Source organism: Carettochelys insculpta, chromosome 6, assembly GCF_033958435.1.
Source record: "Carettochelys insculpta isolate YL-2023 chromosome 6, ASM3395843v1, whole genome shotgun sequence".
Classification (NCBI taxonomy): Eukaryota; Metazoa; Chordata; order Testudines; family Carettochelyidae; genus Carettochelys; species Carettochelys insculpta.
The window spans coordinates 9,239,352-9,263,287 of record NC_134142.1 but is presented as its reverse complement, the minus strand read 5'-3'; the positions used below and the strand labels follow the sequence as shown (position 1 = coordinate 9,263,287).

General features: G+C 41.8%; 1 protein-coding gene across 2 annotated transcripts in view; it reads left to right on the top strand.

The window, feature by feature from the left end:
- DDHD1 (DDHD domain containing 1) overlaps window positions 1–21,695 on the top strand; it is an 82,835-nt gene extending 61,140 nt beyond the window's left edge. For both annotated transcript variants that reach the window (XM_074998523.1, XM_074998522.1), the window contains 5 exons: window positions 5,120–5,195; window positions 10,508–10,657; window positions 15,371–15,623; window positions 17,295–17,489; window positions 20,431–21,695. In XM_074998523.1, the coding sequence (XP_074854624.1) occupies window positions 5,120–5,195; window positions 10,508–10,657; window positions 15,371–15,623; window positions 17,295–17,489; window positions 20,431–20,612 (856 nt within the window). In that variant the 3' untranslated portion in view covers window positions 20,613–21,695. The remainder of the gene's footprint in view (window positions 1–5,119; window positions 5,196–10,507; window positions 10,658–15,370; window positions 15,624–17,294; window positions 17,490–20,430) is intronic.
- Window positions 21,696–23,936: the final 2,241 nt, after the last annotated feature.

The window sequence follows — 23,936 nt, the reverse complement described above, 5'->3', positions numbered from 1 at the left end:
ATGTAGTCCATCATTGTTAAGGAGATCTCCGCAGCCCAAATGAAACTGAGTTTTCCAGAGCTTAGTTACTTTTATCAGTAATGCCTGCCAGCTGCTACTCTGTGCTGGCACTGAATGGCAGTGTTAAGTGGAATTCCCTAATCACGGGACCATACGCATTAGTGAAGCTGTCAAAGGCAAAGGGGGCTGGGATTGGTGACTGGAATTGAGTCCGTATCCTGCATGCTGTACCAGAAGCAAACAGCTCACCAGCAGGAATCATCTGTTCATTGCCAGCTGATCAGTTTGGGAACCACTCCAAGCAAGGGACAATAATGCAGGGCACTGCAAAGGCATTATTGATAGTGCTGTACCCTAGCAAAGTAACTAGATCTGTGGTGAAGCTGAGGCTGCACACGGCCCACAGGTGAGGAATGAGGAGTCATACAGGGTGGAGTTGTAGTGGGTGTTGGACTCTTAGCTGAGTTTTGAGCATTTAATTTTGTTTCTGTTTTGAAGGGGACAGAGTATTCTGAACTTCTCCAGGTTTGGGGAGAGGAGGAAGAGTAAAGGTGTCTCTTTGAGCAATTGCATATGTCCCTTCTGCTTTAGGTGCATGTACAGTCTAGTGCAATTGTCAGAGTTTTCCCCAAGCAGTGTCAGTGGGGCAGAATAAGTGCCCTCTTCTGCCTTGGACACTGCATGTGGGCGTAAAGAGAAGTTTCTGCCTCTTGTTCATTGTGGTTACTGTCTCTAGTACCCATTGGTGTTACAGAAGTTTGTGTTTGTTTTGTTTAGTTTAGCTTAGGTCTTGGTTTTGGGCGTTGTTTGTGTGACACCAGTTCTTATGCAGGTACCGATGTTGATACTGGAGTCATGTCTCATTCTTTGGGGATGAAACTCTGCCACTCGCTGACCTATAGTCCAGCTGTCTTAAGTACCTGGGGGAGGCTCATGTTAGTGGTGGGTGCAGTTTTTATAAGGCAGTTATGCCCTGATTTGAAAAGGACGGGACAGCTACACTTACCTGCTTAAGCTGGAATTGGAGCATCGTCCTCCATTGGAGCATTCGTGCATAGTCCAGATACAGATTCTCTCTGATTCAGCTGTGTGCTCCTCTGGCCTTGGTTGTACCAAGAGACCAATCATTTTCACTGGTGCCAAAGAAGGAGGAACACAGGTCATCTAAGGACTTGTTACTGGGAGTGTCATGATCAAAAGCCCAGAAGCTGAACCTTTACCCAGGACTCCAAAGATACTCTTTAAAAGGAAACGTTCTGCAGAACAAGCCTCAGGATGGGAGTTTGTTGACTCTGTCAGTACTGCCTTCCCTGGCAATACAAAATTTGGCACTGATTATGAAAAACATCGAAAAAATTACAAAAACTGCATGAGCTGTGTGCCATGTAGAACTGTTGGATTTGAAAAAAAAGCAGTCAAGTTTTGATAGTATATAGACTTGCAAGGCTTCCTCTCTGTTACTGTTGGATTTGACTATTAGCATATTGGTGCACTTCTAACAAAGACATTTCTGCATAGCTTTAATCAGTTAATTTTAGCAGCAGTTTTATTCCTCTTTGTTATTTTTAATAGTTAATAGTCTCAGCTTGTTGGTAGGTAGATAGGTTTGGGGTTTCCACCCCCCATCCCTTACTGTGGATACTGATCTATGCCCAGGGCTCCAGCCCTCAAACTCTCTTAGCACCTGTTTGCAATCCTTCTCAGTCATCAACAACCACCAGTGCTGCCTCTGCTGCCTGGGAGAAACTTACATCACATCAAAGTGCAGTATTTGCCAGTCCTTCCCCAGCCATGTCCAAGAAAGCTGGGCATTTCACCTCCAGAGAACTGTCTTGCGGACTTCTCCATGAATGCACTCTCAGACCCAGGCTGGAGAACTCCTACCCTCCCTCCTCCCCGCACACACACGCACACACAAATATCCCCATATGTTGGTCTAACTCAGCAAGGAATATGCCTCCAGCTATGTTTGAATCTATTGGAACCGCTCCTTTAGACCCCTTGGACGTAAAGAAGCGCTCCCATAAGTCTGGGTCTAAGTCTTCCGCTATAAATCAAAGATGATGGATGCACCTTCCACCAGCTCAGTCCAATGACAGAGTATGTTCAGAATTCCACAGGCATGAGAAAAGTACCCAGGTACATTGGGAGACAGCAGTTCCAGGTGCTGATCCTTCGGCACTGCCATCTCCAGCAACCTATGAGGAGTGAGACCCTTCTATGCCCCGAAAGATTCTAATGTCAGCATTAGTGACTGGGAATGGGAGAGCACCTCTCATGGGAGATCCAGAACCATCACAGCATCTCAGGATGTCTTTGCCTTTTTGGCTGTGCAGTTACCCATCCATCCTCCAGTTCTAGAGGGATTATATCAAGGGACATGCCTCCAGTAGAAGGCCCCTCACCATCCATACTGATGCACTACACTCTGCCACCAGCTCCAACAATGCCACCATTAGGGCCGCGTCTACACGTGCACGCTACTTCGAAGTAGCGGCGCCAACTTCGAAATAGTGCCCGTCACAGCTACACGTTGGGCGCTATTTCGAAGTTGAAATCGACGTTAGGTGGCGAGACGTCGAAGTCGCTAACCCCATGAGGGGATGGGAATAGCGCCCTATTTCGAAGTTGAACGTCGAAGTAGGGCACATGTAGACGATCCGCGTCCCGCAACATCGAAATAGCGGGGTCCGCCATGGCGGCTATCAGCTGAGGGGTTGAGAGACGCTCTCTCTCCAGCCCCTGCCAGGCTCTATGGTCACCGTGTGCAGCAGCCCTTAGCCCAGGGCTTCTGGCTGCTGCTGCTGCAGCTGGGGATCCATGCTGCAGGCACAGGGTCTGCAACCAGTTGTCGGCTCTGTGGATCTTGTGTTGTTTAGTGCAACTGTGTCTGGGAGGGGCCCTTTAAGGGAGCGGCTTGCTGTTGAGTCCACCCTGTGACCCTGTCTGCAGCTGTGCCTGGCACCCTTATTGCGATGTGTGCTACTTTGGCGTGTAGACGTTCGCTCGCAGCGCCTCTTTCGATGTGGTGCTGCCCAACGTTGAAGTTGAACGTCGACGTTGCCAGCCCTGGAGGACGTGTAGACGTTATTCATCAAAATAGCCTATTTCGATGTAGCGTGCACGTGTAGACGTAGCCTAGGACTGGAATGCAGCTTCTCCTCTTCTGACCAGTTGGAACCAGAAGAACTACCACTCTTTTGCACCATCACGGAAGCCACCACATCCATGGCAGCAGCTACTGGCTCAACCACCATAGAGCCACTGGCCATGGAAAACCCCAGAATCTTCAAACGATTTGTGCATTTTGAGGATCCGAAGCACAATACCTCTTAGAACCTGCTCAATCCATGAAGCAAGTGTCACCTTCTGCCCCCTTCCTTCCCAGAAGCTGCTGCCGGACATGGTGGCCACTTTCTGGAGTGGTGCAGGGCCAGGGCGGAGGTGAGCCTGTCTTAGCCTCACTGCACAACCACCCCGGGAACTGAGATAAGCAGTGTGCAGCTGGAGCCGCATCCTGAACCCCCCTCCTCTGCCCCTAGCTCAGCACGGAGTCACTCGCACACTCCAGACTCCTTGGCCCAAAGCCAGAACCTGCACCCTGACCCAGCCTGGTGAACATGAGTGAGAATGGGGCAGGAAATGGGGTGGAGCCAGTAGGGCAGGGCAAGGATATTTGGGTTTGATGTCGATCCTGGAACGCAGTTAAATTCAAAAATGTGATCTTGTGCTTAAAAAGGGTAGAGACAGCTGCTCTGTATAAAGGAGCAAGACTCACTACGTCAGACGTATGTGTAATTCTGTTACCAATCGGCACAGCTCAATTCCACTGCTGTGAAGTGTTAGCTATTCTCTTATTGTGCACCTCTCCTGAGAGAAATATAAAGAAATGTCCTCAATACATGAAAAGGTGCAGAGGGATGAAACCCCTTTAGACATGTCATTAGGAACTGATCAGTTTGCATACTCTTGCCCCAAGATAACTAGCCATTAGCAAAAATGTTTTAAGCAGGAGCCTCATCAGTCCTCATGTTATGCAACATATTCATTTACAAATAAATACAGCCATCCTTAAATGTTGTTAACGCAGATCGGTATAAATCTAATTTGTATGTATCTGTAAAACTTACACAACTACATCCTGTAACTTCAGGATATCAAATAGTATAATTTTGCCAAAGTAATACTAGGTTCATGAAAAATGTATGCCCTGAGTAGTTTGGGTTTTTTCCCCGTTGATTGTATTCTTGAATGTTTTAAATTGTATTTAACTCTGCAGAAGTCTGTGAGTGGCAGGTATGATACAGCACAGGACACTTACTTCCATGTATAATGGATAAATATTCAATTTATTTTCTATGACTGAGTCATATTCTTGAACTCTTTGTGGTCTGTTGAAAATGTTGCTTCTTGGTAAGCTCCACTGCCCAAAATTCGTGTTGTGCTAGTAATACACAGCAGACTAGGTATGTCCTACATATTATTCATAAAACCAACTTTACAGAATAGAATAAGCGACTCTTCAATTTTCAAAGAATATGTAATACAGTTGTCCTGTACTGGTGGGAATAATAGCCACCTTACAAACCAAGGGAACAGTTAAATGCCCCAGTGGTAAATGAAGCAATGGACTAGACTTACATCCAAGTACAGGCACTGTCTGGGCTGTGCAGTACAGTGCAAGAGGTTTCCTTGGGGTCTGATAAGCACGGGAATGAGGGATTGTGTTGATTGCTGCCGTGAGTCTGGAGTGGGAGACATGGGGTGGGAGAAGTAGTTAAACAACCACAGAAACCAATAGAGAAGAAAGAAGTCAAGATACAATCAGGGATTCATCTGTAATATAACCTGAAGAAGAGCTTTTGGATAAAGTACTGGCTGAGAAAGAGTCGGTCATGTGGGCAAAGAAACAGTCTCCTCCTGCTTGATTCCTGATGCAGTCAGTGAAACAGAACTTGCTGTATGTTCTTTGTAAATAACTAGGACTGCATGAGACAAATATCTGACTCTTGCCTCAGTTCTTTCTCCTAACAGAAACAACCTCAAAAATTGGCTAACTGCTTTTTTGTGCACACCATGCCTAACAAAGAACTCCCCCGCTTTTTTTTTTAACCCCTAGACTGAGAGAGATAGAGGAAAGGTTACATGAATTAAAGGCATCAACCATATCGAAAACTCCAGCCTTAAAATTTAAGGTATGTATGTTCAAGATAGATTTTTTTTTTTTTAATTGAATGAAGGTTTATTGTATTACTGTAAAGGTTTGCTTTCAATAGCTCTGTCCAAGCTTTTCTGCTTGTGCTAAGGTAATTTATGTAAGTTACTTGTTAATAGTTGCTTATCGGTATAAAAGAATCAATATACATTCACATATTTTCTTATTAATTTAAATTGTATAATATATTTACATCTAAAATATATATTTATAAGAATCATATTAATATTATATGTTTGTTTATACCATAGGTGGTGGTGAAATCCATTTTGTAAATTTGCATTTATCATGCACTTTCGATAGGCTCGCTTCTACTCTGCCCACTAGTTCATATTGCCCTGGGACTGCTTCTAACATACCAAAATTCTGAATAGCTTCAAATCTGGCCTGACCTTCTCCAGTATTGGAATTTTCACCCAGTTTACAGCAGCCTGCTGAGAGTGGCCTTTAAGGATAGGATTCGGCAATAGAGCCAATTAACTGGAATTTTATGCCATTGGAAAGCAGGGATTCCTAGCTTTCCCACTGACTGCACAAAACTTGTGAATACCCCAGTAATGTCTAAAGAGGTTAGACCTTTAAAAAGATGGCATTGTGTATGAAAGAAAATTAGCTCATTTTCCAGAGGTTTTTAAATTTTTTTTCTGATGTCACTGCTTTTGTACATAAAGATATTTAGGCATTGCTGCACTGCTTAGCATATTTAGGAACCTAGATCTCATTTTCAAAAGGCACTTAGGCACTTAATAGACTAAATCCCATTCACTGTCACTTTAGGTTCCTGAATCAATGAAGGGTTGCAATATTGGGCACAGCAGTGCCAAATAGCTTTCAAAATCTGGGCCTCACGAAAGAAAGTTAGTATCAATAGATAGGAAAGAGGAAAAATTATTACTAGTAATATTTTTGTCCTAACCCTCTTCTCTTCACCATAATTTTAAAGCCCACCGATTACATCATGCTATTATGTCTCCCATTTCACAAGCAAGAGATAGACTGGTACTGTTCACCTCTCAGTTCTTCACAGACTGTCCATTCGCTTGCATTCAGTCTGAAAGCTTTCAGAACAAGGACCCTTAAGAAGGAGCACAAAATAAGGGAAGTACTATGGGGAAGAGGAGAGAACTATGACACACCAAATTTCTCTTCAGTAATTTTCCCTTGTCGTACACCCTTTCTTTTCCTCATCCTGCTAAATCTTCCATAGACTGTTAAATAGTCTGTCAAAGGGTTTTCTGTCATTGCCTGTCACTAGTTTCTGAGTACTTTCTTTCTGATGGAGAGCAGTTGAAGAGGAAGAAGGAATTACCTTAAATATATGAGAGCACGATGCTTCTCCTAGAAGAAGGTTTCACAGGATGTTTCTACTAAAGGACGGCTTCACAGTGACACATTAGTTGGTTGTATGTGGCTAACCTGGCAACAAGCACCTAATGTGTAGCTATCATTCACCAGGATCTTGACTCTTTCTACTCAGGCAAGGCTGTTCCTTTAATAACACCCTAGTTTAACCCTGAGTTATTTGGCTTGATATGTGGCAATGGCTGAATGAAGTATTTTGGCCTGTCTAAAGAAGACAGACAAAAAAAATCAGAGTAGATGCTCATAGTGGCCACATCTGGACTTCATATATAATTGAATGGGCCAGTGCTACTTCGATGAAATATGTGGCTGCAGTTGCTTTATTTTCCTTTATAGAGCCTGAAGAACAGAGAGCCTAAGATCAGGGAGACTTTGAGGCTCACCTGATCTTGCGTAAACAGACATTTCTCTGTGAAGACCAGTTCAGGAAGAAATCCAGAAATTACATTGGCTGGTGATTAACATGAAAGGAAGCAGTGCATATAACTGCTCCTTCAGGGGCCGGGAACCTGAAGATTTGGAGGTCTTTGGTCAGTGCTGATAACTCATCATCCTGGACAAAGTTATGGCCACCAAAATCGGATCTTTGACGTTGAGGACTTTAGACATCCCCCCAACACAACTGGGAGCCCTAATGAGGGATTCACTAAAACAGTCAGAGCTGGGAGTGGTAGTTCAGCAGTTGGGACCAGCAGCTGAATACCAGAACTCAACTAGTAGCTCACCACGCATGTAAAGTTTAAAGACACTGTCTTTCCTTGGCCTTGTCTGTGGGACAACAGCTGTGGAAAAGGAGGAAGAGACTAAGGAAGACATCTCTGTGTTTCATATATGAAGAATGCCGCAATTCTGAGAAGGGGCTAGCACTAGCTGCTCTCTATGGCATTGGGACGTCAGTTGTCTGTTTTGCTTCAGTGGTTAAAGATAACAGTATGATAGACTGATATTCCTTTAAGACATGGAAGAGGGGAGGGGGTATACCACAATTACTTCCTGATCCCAAAGCTGCTGATTCATTTGTTTAACTCTGTCAACCTAATTACTGACGCTAATTCACTTTTCCATGGAACTCTTCACAAAGATTTTTAAGGTCAGTTAATCCTATAGAACTCAACTTCTGTACAGCAACAGCCTCTAACCAAAGATGTTAATGGTTTTGAAAAGACATGAAGGAATTACTAGTACAACTGAAATGCAGCCATAGCTGAGAAAGGAGGTCTTCAGACTTCTTGTAGCAACAGTGCAGCGGTTCAGACAGAAGTGTCTGAATTCTTCATGTATCTGTAATTTGCTACCTTCATCCCTTCATGTCTTATCTGCAAAAGTTGCATGATATTTCTGGTGCAGTTAAAGGGCTATTGGCTATGCTCTAGCGGTGGCTGTAGTTTCATGCTCATATGAAGTCTTCCTTAGTAAAGTTCTTTGCAATCCTTCTGGGTGAAAGGAAATATATATACACAAACTGCAGTTCTCATTGGCCTCCCATTTTAATTTCACCCATAAATATGCCCATCTGCTCCCTTCACTTAACGCACATTGTCATTGAAAAATATATTGTCACACATGCATTCTCTCATTCAGCTTTTCTTGTGGTCTGAAAGAGTAACACAAAGCCTTGAGTGATATTGATGGTGATTTTGGGTTTTGTTGCTAAAGTAGCTTAGCTCTGCTGCTTGTGTTCATTCCTCCCCAGTAATTCAGTTTGTCATCTGACTCTCAGGTGTCGTCATAATCTATTTTTGGAGGGCAACCTTAAAAATAAGCATTGTTTCTCTGTTACTAAACTGTGCTGTTGAAACTGACTGCCGTGTTTCACATAAATAGGTAATATTCCCCCACTGCTGCTTCAACATGTGGCCTATCAAAATTAAGGCCACCTAGTTTTTAAAGACTGTGGCCTTCTGATTTCAATACATTGTCATATGATAACTTTTTTTTCCAAATAAATTATCCGCTTGATAATGTGGAGAGTCTAATGGTTTCAGTTTCTCAGTTTGAAGGACTTCATGTCTGAAAGGCTGTCTTTAGATTCTGTGGAGATTCATTTTTGGTCTATTCATAACCATTACGTGGGATGCAGCCTACAATAGAGTGAGCCTTCATTCTACACATCTTACCTAGCCAGTGCACCACTACAAAAGATTTCTTCGTGCTGGAGAATAAATAGAGAACACTGATCCAAGATGGAAGAACCTCTTGTGCAGCTGGACATTATCAGTGATGAGTTATCAATGGGTCTGAAGGAATAGAAGCCATTGTAACCACTGAATCCATTTACCTTTTGAAGTATCGCCTATCGGATATCACACAGCAGTCATAGCAGTTTTCTGCAACAGGAATTGCCCAGACCCTGACTTCAGGTGTTGAAGTTAACTTGTGTGATTTAAAGGATTATGCAATGTTTTCCTGTATTGAATGATCACTGCATTTTTATTAGTGCTATTGAAGATAAAATGAAGCTGTCATCCAGTTGAGAAATTCAGGATTCTATGCAAAGCTTGGTTACAAAAGAGAAGCGCTGCTCTGTAATTGATTGGGGCAATAATATTTTGTGGCTTGCAAGACGGCTGGCATTGCTGTAGAAATAAAGTCCTTGTGTTAAAGTAGAGCTTGAAAAGAACATTGCTGTTGAAGAAAGAACCCTGTTCAGAAGTGTGTTACCAAAGCCATTTTAGAAGAGGAACAATTTCTTAAGGCATTGCTGGAGTCCAATGAATGAAATGGACCGTTATTTCCCATGTCTTGCTGCTTGCGCTGCCTGACATGTAACAGTTAACGCCAAGAATCCAAGCATTCCACATATTCACTTCAAAAAATGCAGCCATTTCTTTTGTCCACTCAAAGTTATTGCCCAAATAATGATTCTTTTGTAATTCACTGCCAGCTTATCAGGAAAGTTTCAGTGAAGTTCTGATAAATAATAGAATGAATTTTCCATATAAAATATACTAAAGGTTAAAGTAATTTTGACATGTGAAAATATATTTGCCTACAGAGTTTTACATTTGATGTTTCTACAGGACTGGTTGTCTGAGGATTGGTAATGGGACACAAAGCCATTCACCTCTAGGTCACTGTTGAATCCCAGCCCAGGTTGGTAGTGACCAAAAGTCGTTACCACTGATGCATGTTCAGTGACCTATGTCAGACAAGTTAGTGGTCTCAGCCCCGTTTTCAGGGTACAGGTTTGCAAATTTAAATACTCAGTGGAGACTGAACTAATTTCTCAGTGTCAGAGGCAGTCCCTCCAGAACAAGAATGTGGTAGACTGAGAGCTTGTAAAACTATTGTATCTAGTCTGTATGTAACAGTTCCCAGTTTTTGTCATACTGGCATCTTTTCACAAGTACCAAGTCATTCACTCAACCGAAGATATTTTTAAGAGATTGTGTGGGGTGTGTGTGTGCGTGCTTGTTCGCATGAGTATTACAAACTTAATGTAGGTAGTCTTTGATTTTCAATATAACTTGCTTTTCTGCTTCCTTGATGGTTTGTATACCAGAACCAGCCACAGAGCACTTGCTTAAAGAGACAGAAGCAGTTCTGGAAAGCTTCCTGCAATTTCACACGAAATCAGACTTCACTGTTATGAACTTCATAATTTTTCTTTAATATCCTCCAAAATCAGCTCCCTCACCCGACCCTGTAACACTTAACGTACCTCTTTCAGTTAAAGTATCATACTGAACTGAGATAGCGTTTGCAGCTTTCCAAAATTTGTATTACATTGTGAATTAACATGTGTTATCACATTTGAAGGGAGATGAAAAGTTTACCTGTATTATATTGTGGACTTCTTCACTTTCAGTATTTGTACCTCAAAGTGTGTTTCTGAAGTCCCTCTGAGACATGAGATTAAACCAAACCCCACTGTGCATTAGAAAGCTACATTTCCACCATCTGTTAATATAAAATGAAATGTCTCCTTAGGTTGAGAATTTCTTCTGTATGGGATCTCCATTAGCAGTGTTCTTGGCATTGCGTGGCATCCGTCCAGGAAACAGTGGAAGTCAAGATCACATTCTGCCCAGAACTATTTGTAACCGGTTGCTAAACATTTTTCATCCAACAGATCCAGTGGTGAGTTTTTATTGCAGTTACAAGCTTTTCCCTCAAGAGTGTTTTTAAATAAAGTCTGCTGAAGGACAATAAAAGACAATCTGTAAGACGTGATCTTCCTGGTACTTACATCAACATAGGTACGTTTCTGCATGCAACACAGTTTTGCAGAACAGCTTTCTGGCAGTCATCTTCCAATGTCTTGGCTTGATTTTAATTTGAAAATAAATTATCACTAGAAAATGCAATCATGTTCTATGCTGTACTTATCCTTCTTTTGGAAGTAGTTTACTTGGTAACAAAGAGATTTCTTCTGCATAATTTGAATACTACTAAATTACTAATGATTAGTCTTGAGAGGTGTCGATTTCAATTCCTAAAGGTAGATAAATGTTCATTACATCTGACAGTGAAATTGACAAAAAAAAAAAAAAAATTGTCACTAACTGTCAGCATATCCGCAAGGCTTGGGTATCACTGTCCTTCTATCCTCCTCTGTATCTCTTGTGCCAGGATGGCTTGGGCCTTTGGGTTATGGAGTAAGCCCTCTGCAGCCCCACTATCAACGCTATGCTAACCCTGTTCCCTTTGCTCCCTGTAATTTGTGACAACTGTACTAATAAAAATGTTAAAAATACAAAAAAGTTTTAAAATAAAAATATATTTTGTAATAAGTAGAAAAAATTGAATACTGCCAGGCCTACAAATGATAGAATATTTCATTCACAAAGAAGCTGTGCTTTGCAGCTAAAAATTTTGAGACTTCAGTGATAATACCTTTACTTCTATATCATTATAATGGTGCTAGTAGGTTGTTTTGTTTTTTTTTTGTTTTGTTTTGTTTAAACTTCATCTGGTGCCAACATCATTTGACTGCAATGGAGAATCACTAATTTACATCCTGTAAGGATCTGGTCCAACATCTCCAACTTGCCAGACAGCATAAATTCCAGTAGGCATTTTATTGTCCAAAAGAATCAGATTGTAATTGACTCTGACCATCCCATAAATTATAACTTTCTTTATCTTCACTCAAAACATGCAAAACACTTTGCTACCTTATGAAAACAAAGAAAAATTAAAGGAATGGAAGTCCTTAATTACAGAATGTAATTCCTTAATGAAAATTCATGAGCCCACATCAATAGGTAATGACTTTTGAAAACTAGACTTTGATCCATATACAGTAACTGAGCTATTAAGACAGTTTGAACATTCCATTTATATTTCCTCTGCCATGCAAAAGTAGAGTTTCAGGTAGCATTTTTTATTGGCCTAGCTTCTGCTAGAGAGCAACACAAGCTTTCAAACTACACAGCTCTCCTTCAGGTCTGGGAAAGGTACTTGGTCTCATAGCTCAAGAGGATCCTAAACAGAATGTTTAGCATAAATAGTTATCATACATTCTAAGGGACAATTCAGGGTGAAATGGTCAGCTCCCAGACGCCCCCAGCTGCGCTACAAAGATGTTTGCAAGAGAGACCTCAGGGAAGTAGACATCAAGCCAGACAGCTGGGAGGAGCTGGCAGACGATCAAAGCAGATGGAGGCAGGAACTATACAAGGGCCTTCAGAAGGGTGAGATGAGGATCAGACAGCTAGCAGAGGAGAAGCAAGCCCACAGAAAGCACAGCAAGGACCTGCCAGACACCCATTACATGTGCAACAGATGCAGCAAGGACTGTCACTCTCGTGTGGGTCTTCACAGTCACAGCCAACGCTGCAAATGAGGATGCCAAACGGAACTACGAAGGGTGCGTTCCATAGTCGACATAGACTGAAGGATGCTACTACTACATGGTCAGCTAACACCCCTGTGGCCATAGGATTAAAAAAAAAAAAAAAAGTATCCTTGTAGAAGTAGTAGATCGCATTGTGTAATGGGCCACCCAAATATACAAGAGGACCTGCTTCAATATAGAAGTAAAACCCCCTCTTACTGTACACCCCTGGTTGTCACTGCCACCCCATATAGGTTCAACCTGTACAACATACTGGTATATATCTAATCTGGAACTCTCTCATCTGGCAGACTCCATAATCTGGCATGATTTTAGTTAACTGGATGATCCATTTATCATGGGTGTTGCTAAGTTTCCCGTGGTCACATAAAGTTTGTTTCCAGCCACCGGTCCTGGCTCTCAGTGTTCTGTGCTATTTAGCTGTAAACCCGAATGTCTTCTTCAAGCCCAGTAAGCAGTGGAAGTGTAGGTAATGTGCTAGAAAATAGTGACCTCCTGTCATCCGGAAAATTCTTTCATCTGGCACCAGTGAGGTCCCAGAGGTGCCAGATGAGAGGGGTTCAACCTATATCATCAAATCGTCCAAACTCATGGGGATGCCATCCTGATGGAAATCTTTCCTGGACCCCTTTTTCTAGCCTTAAACAGCCTCATTCTCCCCACCCCACACTCTCTGTGCTCCTCATGAGACACAAACTCCCCACACATCAGGACACACCAACTCAAGGCAGCGCCAGCTTTGCCAGAACAGAAGCAAAACCTGCAGACCTGTGTTCTTGGCTACAATGATCAACACCCCCAATAACACAACTTTTCAAAATCAAGAAGTCCCTTCTGCTAGCAGCTCGCTGGATTTATAGAAGCGCCACCTATTCCCACACACATGAGCTTTCACTCGTTGGGGCTTTCCTCTCTGCCTTAATTCACCCAACTTCTCAGTGCTCTCTCAAAGGAGCCACCACAGGAAATTGCTAACATAAACCCCCTATCACCTTCAGGTGAACGCTTCTCATAGAATATAATCCCTCTCTCTGACCCATCAGTCCTCATTCTCAGAAGAAACCTGCACAGCAGTTGCAAAAGACGAGCCTTTGAGCTTGCTTATTACTTTGCTAGACACCAAAATCACAAACCCAATAGAGATGCTGGTTTTATGGCTGTGAGGGGTGAGCAAACTTTTTGCATTGGGACCTACTTTTCATCCCTGTGATTGGCAGCATGTGCGCGCGCGCGCACACACACACACACACATGTACGTGCATGGCCATGAAAGCAAGTGGTGGTCTCCCAGAAGTAACACATGCACCAGGCTCCTGCAGTGGCATCTTACTGTAAAGAGTTCCTACGTTTTGGTCAGTGTTACAATGACATGCAAGAAAAGTGATAATATTTCTTACCTGTAGCCTCCAGAAATGACTTCCGTTGGAAATGAGTTTAATAAAACGTTTCTCTTACTCCCCAGACTTTCACAGCTCACGCCCTAAATTGTATCCAGAGTTTGCACAATAAATAGATGTTTGTTTAAACTGTGTGAGTACAGGTGGGGTCTCACCTCCGCAGCACTTCCTCGTAGCTGCCTCAGGAATTAGCTCTGACTGTTGAGTGTGCCGCCACCTGGCTGGAGCAACAAGAAGTCCTGTGGCACCTTATAGACTAACAGATATTTTGGAGCATGAGCTTTCGTGGGCAAAACCCGTTTCGTCAGATAAAAGCTTATGCTCCAAAATATCTGTTAGTCTGTGAGGTGCCACAGGACTTCTTGGTGCTCTCGAAGATACAGACTAACGCGGCTGCCTCTCCGATACTTGTCACCTTCTTTATGAAGTCTCACCTATTGTCATTAGGCTCTACTGCTGCACCATCATCCTATGGACCCACGTCGCTCCGCAAGTCACGGCGTCGTCTTCAGGACGCTGCTCTTAAGCAGTGCTCACCACTCAGTTCTCACTTGCTTTTGGGGTATCACTAACCCTCAATCAATTCACCAGCCTCCATGGCCACCTGCAGCCCCAGACTCTTGCCTCTGGGGCAAGCTATAGGCCATGCTTCTTGGTGAGAAACTGCAGTGCAAGGGGGTGGACGCAGGCCCACCCACTACTCTGGGTCCTGGCTCAGGGACCTTCTGAGACCAGCCTTATCCTGTCTTTCTTCTTTTCCATTATCTGCTCCTATTCCCTGGGCAGCCTTTCCGTGATCCTAGCTCTTTCCCAGACCTTGGAGCAAGGCCCATACCTGGCAGGTATCAGGCTGGAGTGTCTTTTCAGCCCCTGAGCCTGCCCAGCACTGCTCTATCCAAGGTGCTTTGCCTTCCCTAGGAGCCAGCCCTGCATCCTCACTGATCAGGACCCAACTGCCCTCTGCTCTGCCAAGCAGCTCCTCCTATCAGGATTGGCCCTGCAAGCCGCCCTTTGGCTCCCGTAAGCCTCTCCCTCATTGGAAGGGTTTGCACACAATTAAGTTGTAATGATTTTCTGTGAAATGCCAAATGAGTTTGTCTGTATAGAAAAGATATGTCTTTTGCTTTACTTTAATGGCCACCTATTAGTAGTACTTTTCACTTCTGATGAAAGACTATAGTAGTAGCAGTGTTACAGAGGAATATACAAGGAATGTGCTTAAACAGTAAGGCAACTAGTCAGTTTTCTAGGCAAGTGAAAATAAGTGTGGCCCACAGTGTATTTTAAACTTGAGTCAATGTCTGACTATTTCAGATTAATAAGATTTGATTTCTTAACAGAGCAACAGGGATTGGGTGCGAAGAACTCCAGAGTCCTAATTCTGGCTGTTCCACTGACACCCTTCATTGCTTTGGCCAAGTTACTTTAATTGTTGGTGTGCATCTATTCTGTGAAAGCGGGGAGGGGCTCCCATTTATCCACAGGGGACTAGGAGGATGAATCGTTCATGTTCGTTCAGTACTTTGAGGGTAAGTCATTTAATTGCCAGTGCCTGTCACGCTCAGGGTTTTTTCTTCCCTTGAATTTATCTTGCAGGCCTACAGATTAGAACCTTTAATTTTGAAGCATTACAGCAACATTTCACCTGTCCAGATCCACTGGTACAACACTGCAAACCCTCTACCTTACGAGCACATGAAGCCAAGCTTCCTCAACCCGACAAAAGAACCTACCTCAGCCAGCGAGAATGAAAACATCCCAACCATCCCAAGCCCGGCCACTTCCCCGGTCATGGTTCGGCGCCACTATGGGGAGTCCATAACAAACATAGGCAAAGCAAGTATATTAGGTAATGCTGGTTCTTTCCATATGCACATAACATTTTGCAGTTAGACTTCATGCAATACATTTTGATGGTTTGTCAATAGAGCCCTATTGTCATACAAAACCTTTTTTTTTGTGATATTGAAGGCGTAACAGTGAATGTGCTGTAGTGAGTGTCTGGTAACCAAATGTCAATTCGCAGCATGAAGAATTAAAATGTTTGCATTAAAGTAATGTTTTGTACTATTGGTTAGCTAAATTAACTCTAAACCATGCAGCTGCCTAATAGCCCTATGCAGGGCTCAGAGCTGCAAGGACGTAGAGGGAAGAGATGCCCCCTCTAGCCCCAGCAGGGAACTGCCACAGCTGGGAGAGAAGCTCCCTTTCAAAATTCTCCCCCTCCTGCCCACCCATCCCCAGCAGCACAGACCTGCTGTAACCCAGAGAGAGGCACCTTTCCCCAGCCCAGATTCACCATCGCTGCCAAACCCCTCAGCCACACCCTGCCACAGATCGTCCGTGTGCACCAATGTGGAGGTTGTGTGTCATGCATCAGCTCCACATTAGTGCACGTAACAAAATTCATTCTGCACACAGACATGGAAAATTAGAGAACGCAGCTGGTGAATGGCAGCAGGGTCCTTGATTATCAATGGGAAATGTTCCCATTCCATTTAACTTAATATAACGTGAGCTTTCATTGACAAAACTGTAACCCAAAATCTTTTTCTGCCCCCCTGTTGTTCGTTAGCTTACACACTGGCTTAACTTTAAACTTATGAGCAGTCTCTTATCCTTTTGATGGGAATAAACATGCCAAAGTGTTTTTGCTCCATGTGGGCCTGTGCTGTTTGATAAACTGAAATAGTTTGCAAGACATGTAAACAAGGTAGCCTGCTGTTGAGTTTCTTCCTGACTGCACAATTAAGTTTTTATTTTCTATCTTCTTCAGGAATTAGTCTGATGTACATAATACTTCAAAGCAAGATCTGGCATATCTCACAACATAGCTTTTAATTTCCTGGTGAGATCTGTATGGTTGTTTTACTGTGAATATAGGTTTTTCAAACACACCCACAAGATGGCAGCAGAGTCAGAAGTGGTACTAGTATAAGAAACAGAGAGGGAGCCATGCTAGTCTTTATACTATCAAAACAAAAAAGCAGTCAAGCAGCACTTTAAAGACTATTAGGTGAGCTTTCGTGGGCAGCCCCACTTGCTCCCACTTGGGTCTGTCCCACGAAACCTCCCCTAATAAATTATTTTGTTAGTCTTTAAAGTGCTACTTGACTGCTTTTTTGTTTTGACAGTGTAAGAAATTAATGAAGTATCCTCTCACTAAAGATAATGACAGGATTTTTTCTTCCAGTGGAGGACCCAAGGCGAATGTGTTGCCAAAAGTAAAACAGGAATTAAAACAAACCTTTTCCTCACTCGACTTTTTTAGTCCAAAACGGTTCCTGCGTATTTTTATTTTTCTAACTACAGTTTCTGAACGAAAACCTTGATTATAGGCTTGAGTCGCATGCTAAAAAATGTGTACTTAATTTAAATAAGCTGCTGTTCCCATCCTGGAAAAACATGAGCCATGTTTTTCTTTCTCCATCAGTCAGCTGTAATTAATGGTGGTTAGTCACGTCAATGCGTGAGATGATTTAACAGTCACGGTGTCTGTCCTGTTTCATACTGAATGCAGGAGCTGCTAGCATTGGGAAGGGCCTTGGAGGGATGTTGTTCTCAAGATTTGGACGATCTAGTGCACCCACATCACAAACATCTGAGACTGGAAAAGAGGGATCAGAAGGCGAAGACAAGAAACCAGTTGTTTGTCATTCTGCTGTTGGAACGCCAACCTTCCCACATAGCAGCTCTGGCTTCCTTGACCCCACACGTTAGTATGCCTCTGTATTCCGTAACTAGCCTTGTCTCCCTGCTGCTCCTTTGGAAATGGAGATTTGTTTTGTTGTTGATTTGGAGGATACTGTTGTTGTGGGGTGGGAGGACATGGAAGCATGAGTGTTATAAAAACAAACATATGCTCCTAGTTAAATTGTTTCCTGGACAGCTTTAGGGTGATAAAAACTGGATTCATTCAGGGTATGACTACACAGCAGCTATTCCAAAAGAAGCTGTTCTGAAATAGCTTATTTTGAAATAAGGCTGCTACACACAAAAATACATTTTGAAATAGCGCTGTTATTTTGAAATACATAATCTAAATACACGGAGCCTATTTCAAGGGAGAGCCATTGGCAGCCCTATGGCTTATTTTGAAATAGGTGCTATTCCCTCTCCCAACAGCACCTATTTCGAAATAGGCACTGTTCATCATGAAATGAGGTTTACCAATTTTGAAGTAAGTCAACTGCTATTTTCAATGTATTTCAAAATAGCAGTTGCATAGTGTAGATGCTAGGTTAGTTATTTTGAAATAACAGGCGTTATTTCAAAATAACTTTGCTGTGTAGACCTACCGTTGCATTCATTAAATTTTTTTTTATTTCCAGAGTGTTAAATCTTTGTCATCTTTAGCTCTTTAAACAGTGTATATATATTTCTCAGAACTTTAGCTATTACTCTCTATTGTCTGCTACAGTGCTCTCTAAAATATCATTGAAAAAAATCAGCATAAGTGCCACAAAGAAATCCAGTTAGCTATTACTTGAATTTTCCAGTATGTGTCCAGGACTGAAACGTACTTTTTGGTGATGTACAAAATACGGAGAGAGAGACAGTGCTTGCCCTTAATCGAGCTGGTCCAAACACGATAACATTTTAGCAAAAGTTTTCCTAAAAATGAGAATACTTCCTGGGCCAAAATGTTGATAAAATTCATTTCAAAACTTTGTCACTCTATTTTCCAAGGCATTTCTTTACCAAAAATCTGACATAATCTGATTTGAACTTTGTAACCCATTTTTCAGAGACTCCTTGTTTTATCTTTTTTGACTTCACACACTCTAATACACAAGACTGCCCAGTCAGTCAAGTTCAAAGAGATTACTTTAAATAATAGTAGGAAGCCCAAGCTCTGCATACACCGTCAGTTGTTTCACTCTGACAGTTCTAGTGTTGGAATTTAGATTCATAGAGCCATAGGGTTGGAAGAGACCTCAGGAAGTCTTTATGTCCAATTCCTGCTTGAAAGTAGGACAAAGGTTGAAGTTTTGTAAATTGTAAGTGTTATGGTTAATGTGACCTTTGGTTTGGGCCCATGTCTTCAGTTATCTTGTTAGTAATGGTTGAATCATGAGTAGAAGTAGTGCTGCATCTTGTGGTAGTATCACATGGTACTGTCGCAGCTCCTTAGGTCAGAGCTAACTTCAGCAGATAATTAGAGTGACTTTTTCATCATATAGGGCAGAGGTTTATTTTAAACTTAGGAAGTTTTTTCCTGATGTCCAACCTAAACCTTCCTTGCTACAATTTAAGCTCATTACATCTTGTCCAATCCGTGTTGTTTCTCCATATTTTCCCTAACTGTGAGAGAAGTTAAGTACTGGAATAAATTGCCTAGAGTGGCTGTAGAATCTCCATCACTGCAGGTACGTAAGTATAGGTTGGATGCAATCTAACAGGGAGGATGTAGATGGTGCTTGTTCCTGCCAGGAGGGCAGGGGACTGGACTTGATGACCTCTTGATGTACCTTCCAGTTGTAGTATTTTATGATTCTATGATTGTGGCTCATTCCTAGTGGGGGTGTTGTTTTCAGGAAACTCAGCAACTCGAGCCTTGCCACCCAATCTCTGTTTCTCACTACTGTGTTCTGTAAATGGAGATCCCATAGGATAGCCCAGCAAAAAGTGTGACTCGGTCCATAGATGAAATGTGGACTTCTGAATGGTCTTCTGCATGTATGTATGTGAATTTTGTGTGTATCCCGGTGTTCTGTAGTGGAATCTCTTAGGCTGTGTTTACACTGCAGAGCTATTTTGGGATGCCAAGGTATTCCAAAATAGTTAACTCCGCGTCTGGGAAATGCACCTGGTAGGCATGCTGTTTTGGCATCCCTCTACCCCTTGTTGAGGGAGGAGTAATGGAAGCCTCGAAATAGCCCACTATTTCAAAATTTGGTACTGTGTAGACAGCTCCAGCTCCCAAAATAGCGTATCTTGAAATTGACTCGAAATAGGGTACGCAATTTGCATATAACATAGCAAAGTCTTGCAGAGGAACCAAAGTAGTGTGATTTACTCTATTTAGAAACCAGTAGACGTTGTTTGGAATATATTAAGCTCCACACCTTGCTGAATGTTTTAAAAATGCACTGATTTTCTGTGTAGGAATTGGAATTAAAGATGAAATTTTCAAAAGTGGCAGTGATGATGTGGTGTCCTTAATTTGTTTTGGTGCCTAACTTGAGACATCTTAAAGGAGCCTTATTTTCAAGGGGTGAATGTACTGCACTTCCTGAAAATCTGAGAACCTTCAAGATGTCTCAAACTGGGCACCTAAAATTTTAGTTATCGATATTGCTCTAGTTACTTTTCAAAAATCGTGACCTAAGTCTGGTTTTAGAAGAAAAAAATTTAGGACAGTTGCTGACAGTGAAGAATAAGAGTTACAGAAATTTATTTCCTAACCTTCAGTGTCTCCTGCATGATCCAGTCTTCAATATTTTATCTCTGTCTCTCTCTCTCGCTCCTGCATGATCCAGTCATCGATATTCAAAACAACGGTATATTCGAAAACCTCAACACGGTATTAAGTACATTTTATCTGTGGCAAGTAGAAACAAAAACCAACAATGATAGAGGAATTAGCATGTGCCTTTCTTTGTCAAAGTAGGGATTTAATAACACTTCTTGTTTCTCTTTTGTTTCATTTCTAGTGGAACTGGAGCACCGGATTGATTTTGAGCTCAGGGAAGGTCTTGTGGAGAGCAGATACTGGTCTGCAGTAACCTCACACACTGCATATTGGTCATCTATGGATGTTGCACTCTTCCTTCTAACATTCATGTATAAACAGGACCAAGAAGATTCTGACAAATCAAATTTAGACCCTGTTTGAATTTTTGGAATTTTTTAAATTATTTTGAGGGGGGATGGGAATTTTACAACAAATGGCACAAAACTGGTATTTTACTGTTAAAACGTAGTGTCTAAGGCATGGAAGTTTCAGGTTTAAGTGCATGTGCGAATCTCTTTCCTGTTTCTAGACAGCAAAAAAGTTATTTGTATTTAAGAGCACTTTTGTTTCAAACATTTGCTGTGCTAAGGAGACCTAAAATTATTCAAAAATCTCACGATTTTAATTGAATAATTAAAGCAGAACAATGCATTGCATCACATTAGCACTGTTGGCACAGTGTGCTTGGGTGACACATGTTCTAATGGTGATTATTGCCCTTTAGTTTGTTACAAGTTCAAGATCAGTCACCTGAAACTAAATTAACTTTCATTAACAAATATATGTTAGAATCAAACCTAAAACTGCCATGTTCCTATGTTCTATGTACCAGTAAATAATAAACATCGGTGTCATTTTTCTATGAATTTAGTCAAATCTACAGTATTACCCACTGTTCCATTGGAAGACCATTCTTACTACTGACTTCAAGGGTGTATTACACATAACTTGTTTAGAAACTGCTGAAAAAGCATGAAACAAATATTTGAAATACTGTAATTATAATTTATTATTACCTCTGACTAACTGTTTCATTTATTCCAGTGTACAAAACATTACTTTTTTACTGGCTACTTTTAATTTAAGAACCACATTTATTTTTTACAGTGTTGAGACTTTTTCTCAGATATACATATCTTTGTACTATTCAAATGAATATATGGATACTGTGGCACACTTTCAGTATTTTTTTCATTAAAAATAAATCTTTGTGGTTTCACACAAATAACACTGGTTACATTCTTCTCAAAGGTAAGTAACCTCTTTCCTAGGCCCTGGCTTTTGGGTGGGGTGTCTCTCATATGACTGAAGGCTTATTTTGGATCTGTCATAGACTTAATTGCAGTAGACAGGTATATTCCATTTACTGCTACTGAAACCATGTGCAATAAGGAATGAAGAGAAAAGAGTGCAACTTAAAACAAGTTGGTTTAGCTCAGAAACATTTGCCTAATTGGCATCAGAAGTAAGCCATGTGACACTTATTAAAAGCCAAACTAAAGCGTTTTGCCGGTGTTTCATTTTATGATACTCAGGTCCCCTCGATGTGATTTCACTAGAAGGGATTGCAGTTGTAGCTGGCTCCAGTTCAAAAGGAGCCAGGAGAAGTCTGTTATGAAGAACAAAAATATTCAGATGAGTCACTTAAAGTCAATTGCGGGATCATAAAATAGCGTTTTAAGGCTCTGGGGCAGTAATGTTCAATACACAGCCTGTGTACAGATGTATGTATGTATGTATGTATGTGACCTGCATGGCATATTTAGAAAGTGAAGGTTACAAGCTTTCATTTCATTACAGAAAACGTGGTTCTTGGTGATTGTGAATGGATGCAGTAATGTGGTCTTCACAGTCTGAAGTAATAGGAGGGTACGTCTTGACCTTAGTAAGACTTTTGATAGTGCCTCCCATGACCCCCTCAAGGGAAATACAAGGTAGCTGGAGCCTACTGTAAGGTGGGTGCATAGCTGGTTGGAAAACCATTCCCACGGAAAGCAGTCCAATGGCACTTTAAAAACTAACAAAATAATTTATCAGGTGAGCCACAAAAGCTTTTGTGGCTCACCTAATAAATTCTTTTGTTAGTCTTTAAAGTGCTACTGGACTGCTTGTTTGTTTTGATAGTCTACAGACTAGCACGGCTCCCTCTCTGTTACCATTCCCAGGGAGTAGTTAACAGTGGTTAACAATCAAGTTGCAAGGGCATATTGGGTAGGGAACCACATAGATCAGCTCTGAATCCAGTTTTGTGGAATGCCTTCATCCATGATTTAGATAATAGCATAGAGAGGACACTTACAAAGATTGCAGATGATACAAAGCTGGGAAGGGTTGCAAGTGTTCAGGAGGATCGGATTATAATTCAGAATGATCTGGACAAGCTGGAGAAACGGTCTGAAGTAAAGAGGATGAAAGTCAACGAGAACAAATGTAAAGTGTTCCTTCCTAAATGGAGTAATCCATTCCACACATCCAGAATGGGAAATGACTGCCTAGAAAGGGATCTGTGGGTCATAGAGTATGGCAAGCTAAATATGAGTCATCACTGTTGCAGTAAAAAGCAAACATCATTCTGGGATGTGTTGGCAGGAGTGTTGTAAGCAAGAGACAGGAAGTAATTCTTCCGCTATACCCTGTGCTGATGAGGTCTTAGCTTGAGCATTGTGTCCAGTTCCAGGCACTGCATTTTAGGGAAGATGTGAATAACCTGGAGAAAATCCAAAGGAGAGCAAAACAAATGACTAAAGGTTTTATTTCTGAAAAAAAATGGGTTTATTTAGTCTGGCAAAGAGAGGACTAAGAGGGGACGCAACAGTTTACATAAAAGCTCGTTACAAGTTGGAGAGACTCAAATTATTCGTAACCTCTGAGGATAGGACAAGAAATAGGACTTGAATTGCAGTCGGGGCAGTTTAGGTTGGCTATTAGGGGGAAAAAAAAACTTCTTGCCTCTCAGGGTGGATAACCACGGGAATACATTGCCTAGGGACACTGGAATCTCCATCAGTGGACATTGAGTAGTTGGAACCAGTGTCTTCCAGGGATGTCTGGAATGTGTTTCGTTCTGCCTGAGTGCAGGGGACTGGACTAGATGACTTCTGGAGTTCCCTTACAGTTTTATGAAACTACGTGTGGCGTAAGAGTGGCAGTACTTCAAGCCCACACACACCTCACAATGGATTTTTTTGTCCTGCTGCTTGCAGAATCACGCAATTAATCTAGTTCCTTTTCTGGTTCCTTTAAATAAGAGGTTGAACGAAAGTAGGCCTGCCTCTGCATTTGTTACTCTCCTGATCTGCACCTCTTCCTCACTTGCGATTTATTTTTGTCCTGTTGTTTGTTCCTTCAGCCAGTCATCAATTGGTATGACTGCCCAAATCCAAATCTGTCTGAATTTTTGTCAAGTAGGAATTGATGGGACATCATAGGATATGTGTTTTTTGCTCAGGTATAATATGTGATTGAATTTTTTTTTCCCGCTGACCTGTAACTATCTAACAAACAGTTAAGTTCTCAAAATTTGCTCTTTATTTACCATTAGATTTATTTCTATCTCCTTTCAGGGTTTGCTTTAACCACAATTTACAGTAATTTATCTGATCATAATTTACAAGATCGTCTTTACATTCTCCCCCTTCAGTTATATTTCCATCGGTTTTTCAAAAACTGCCCTGGGTTCCATACTCGTCATAAGACCCCAGGGAC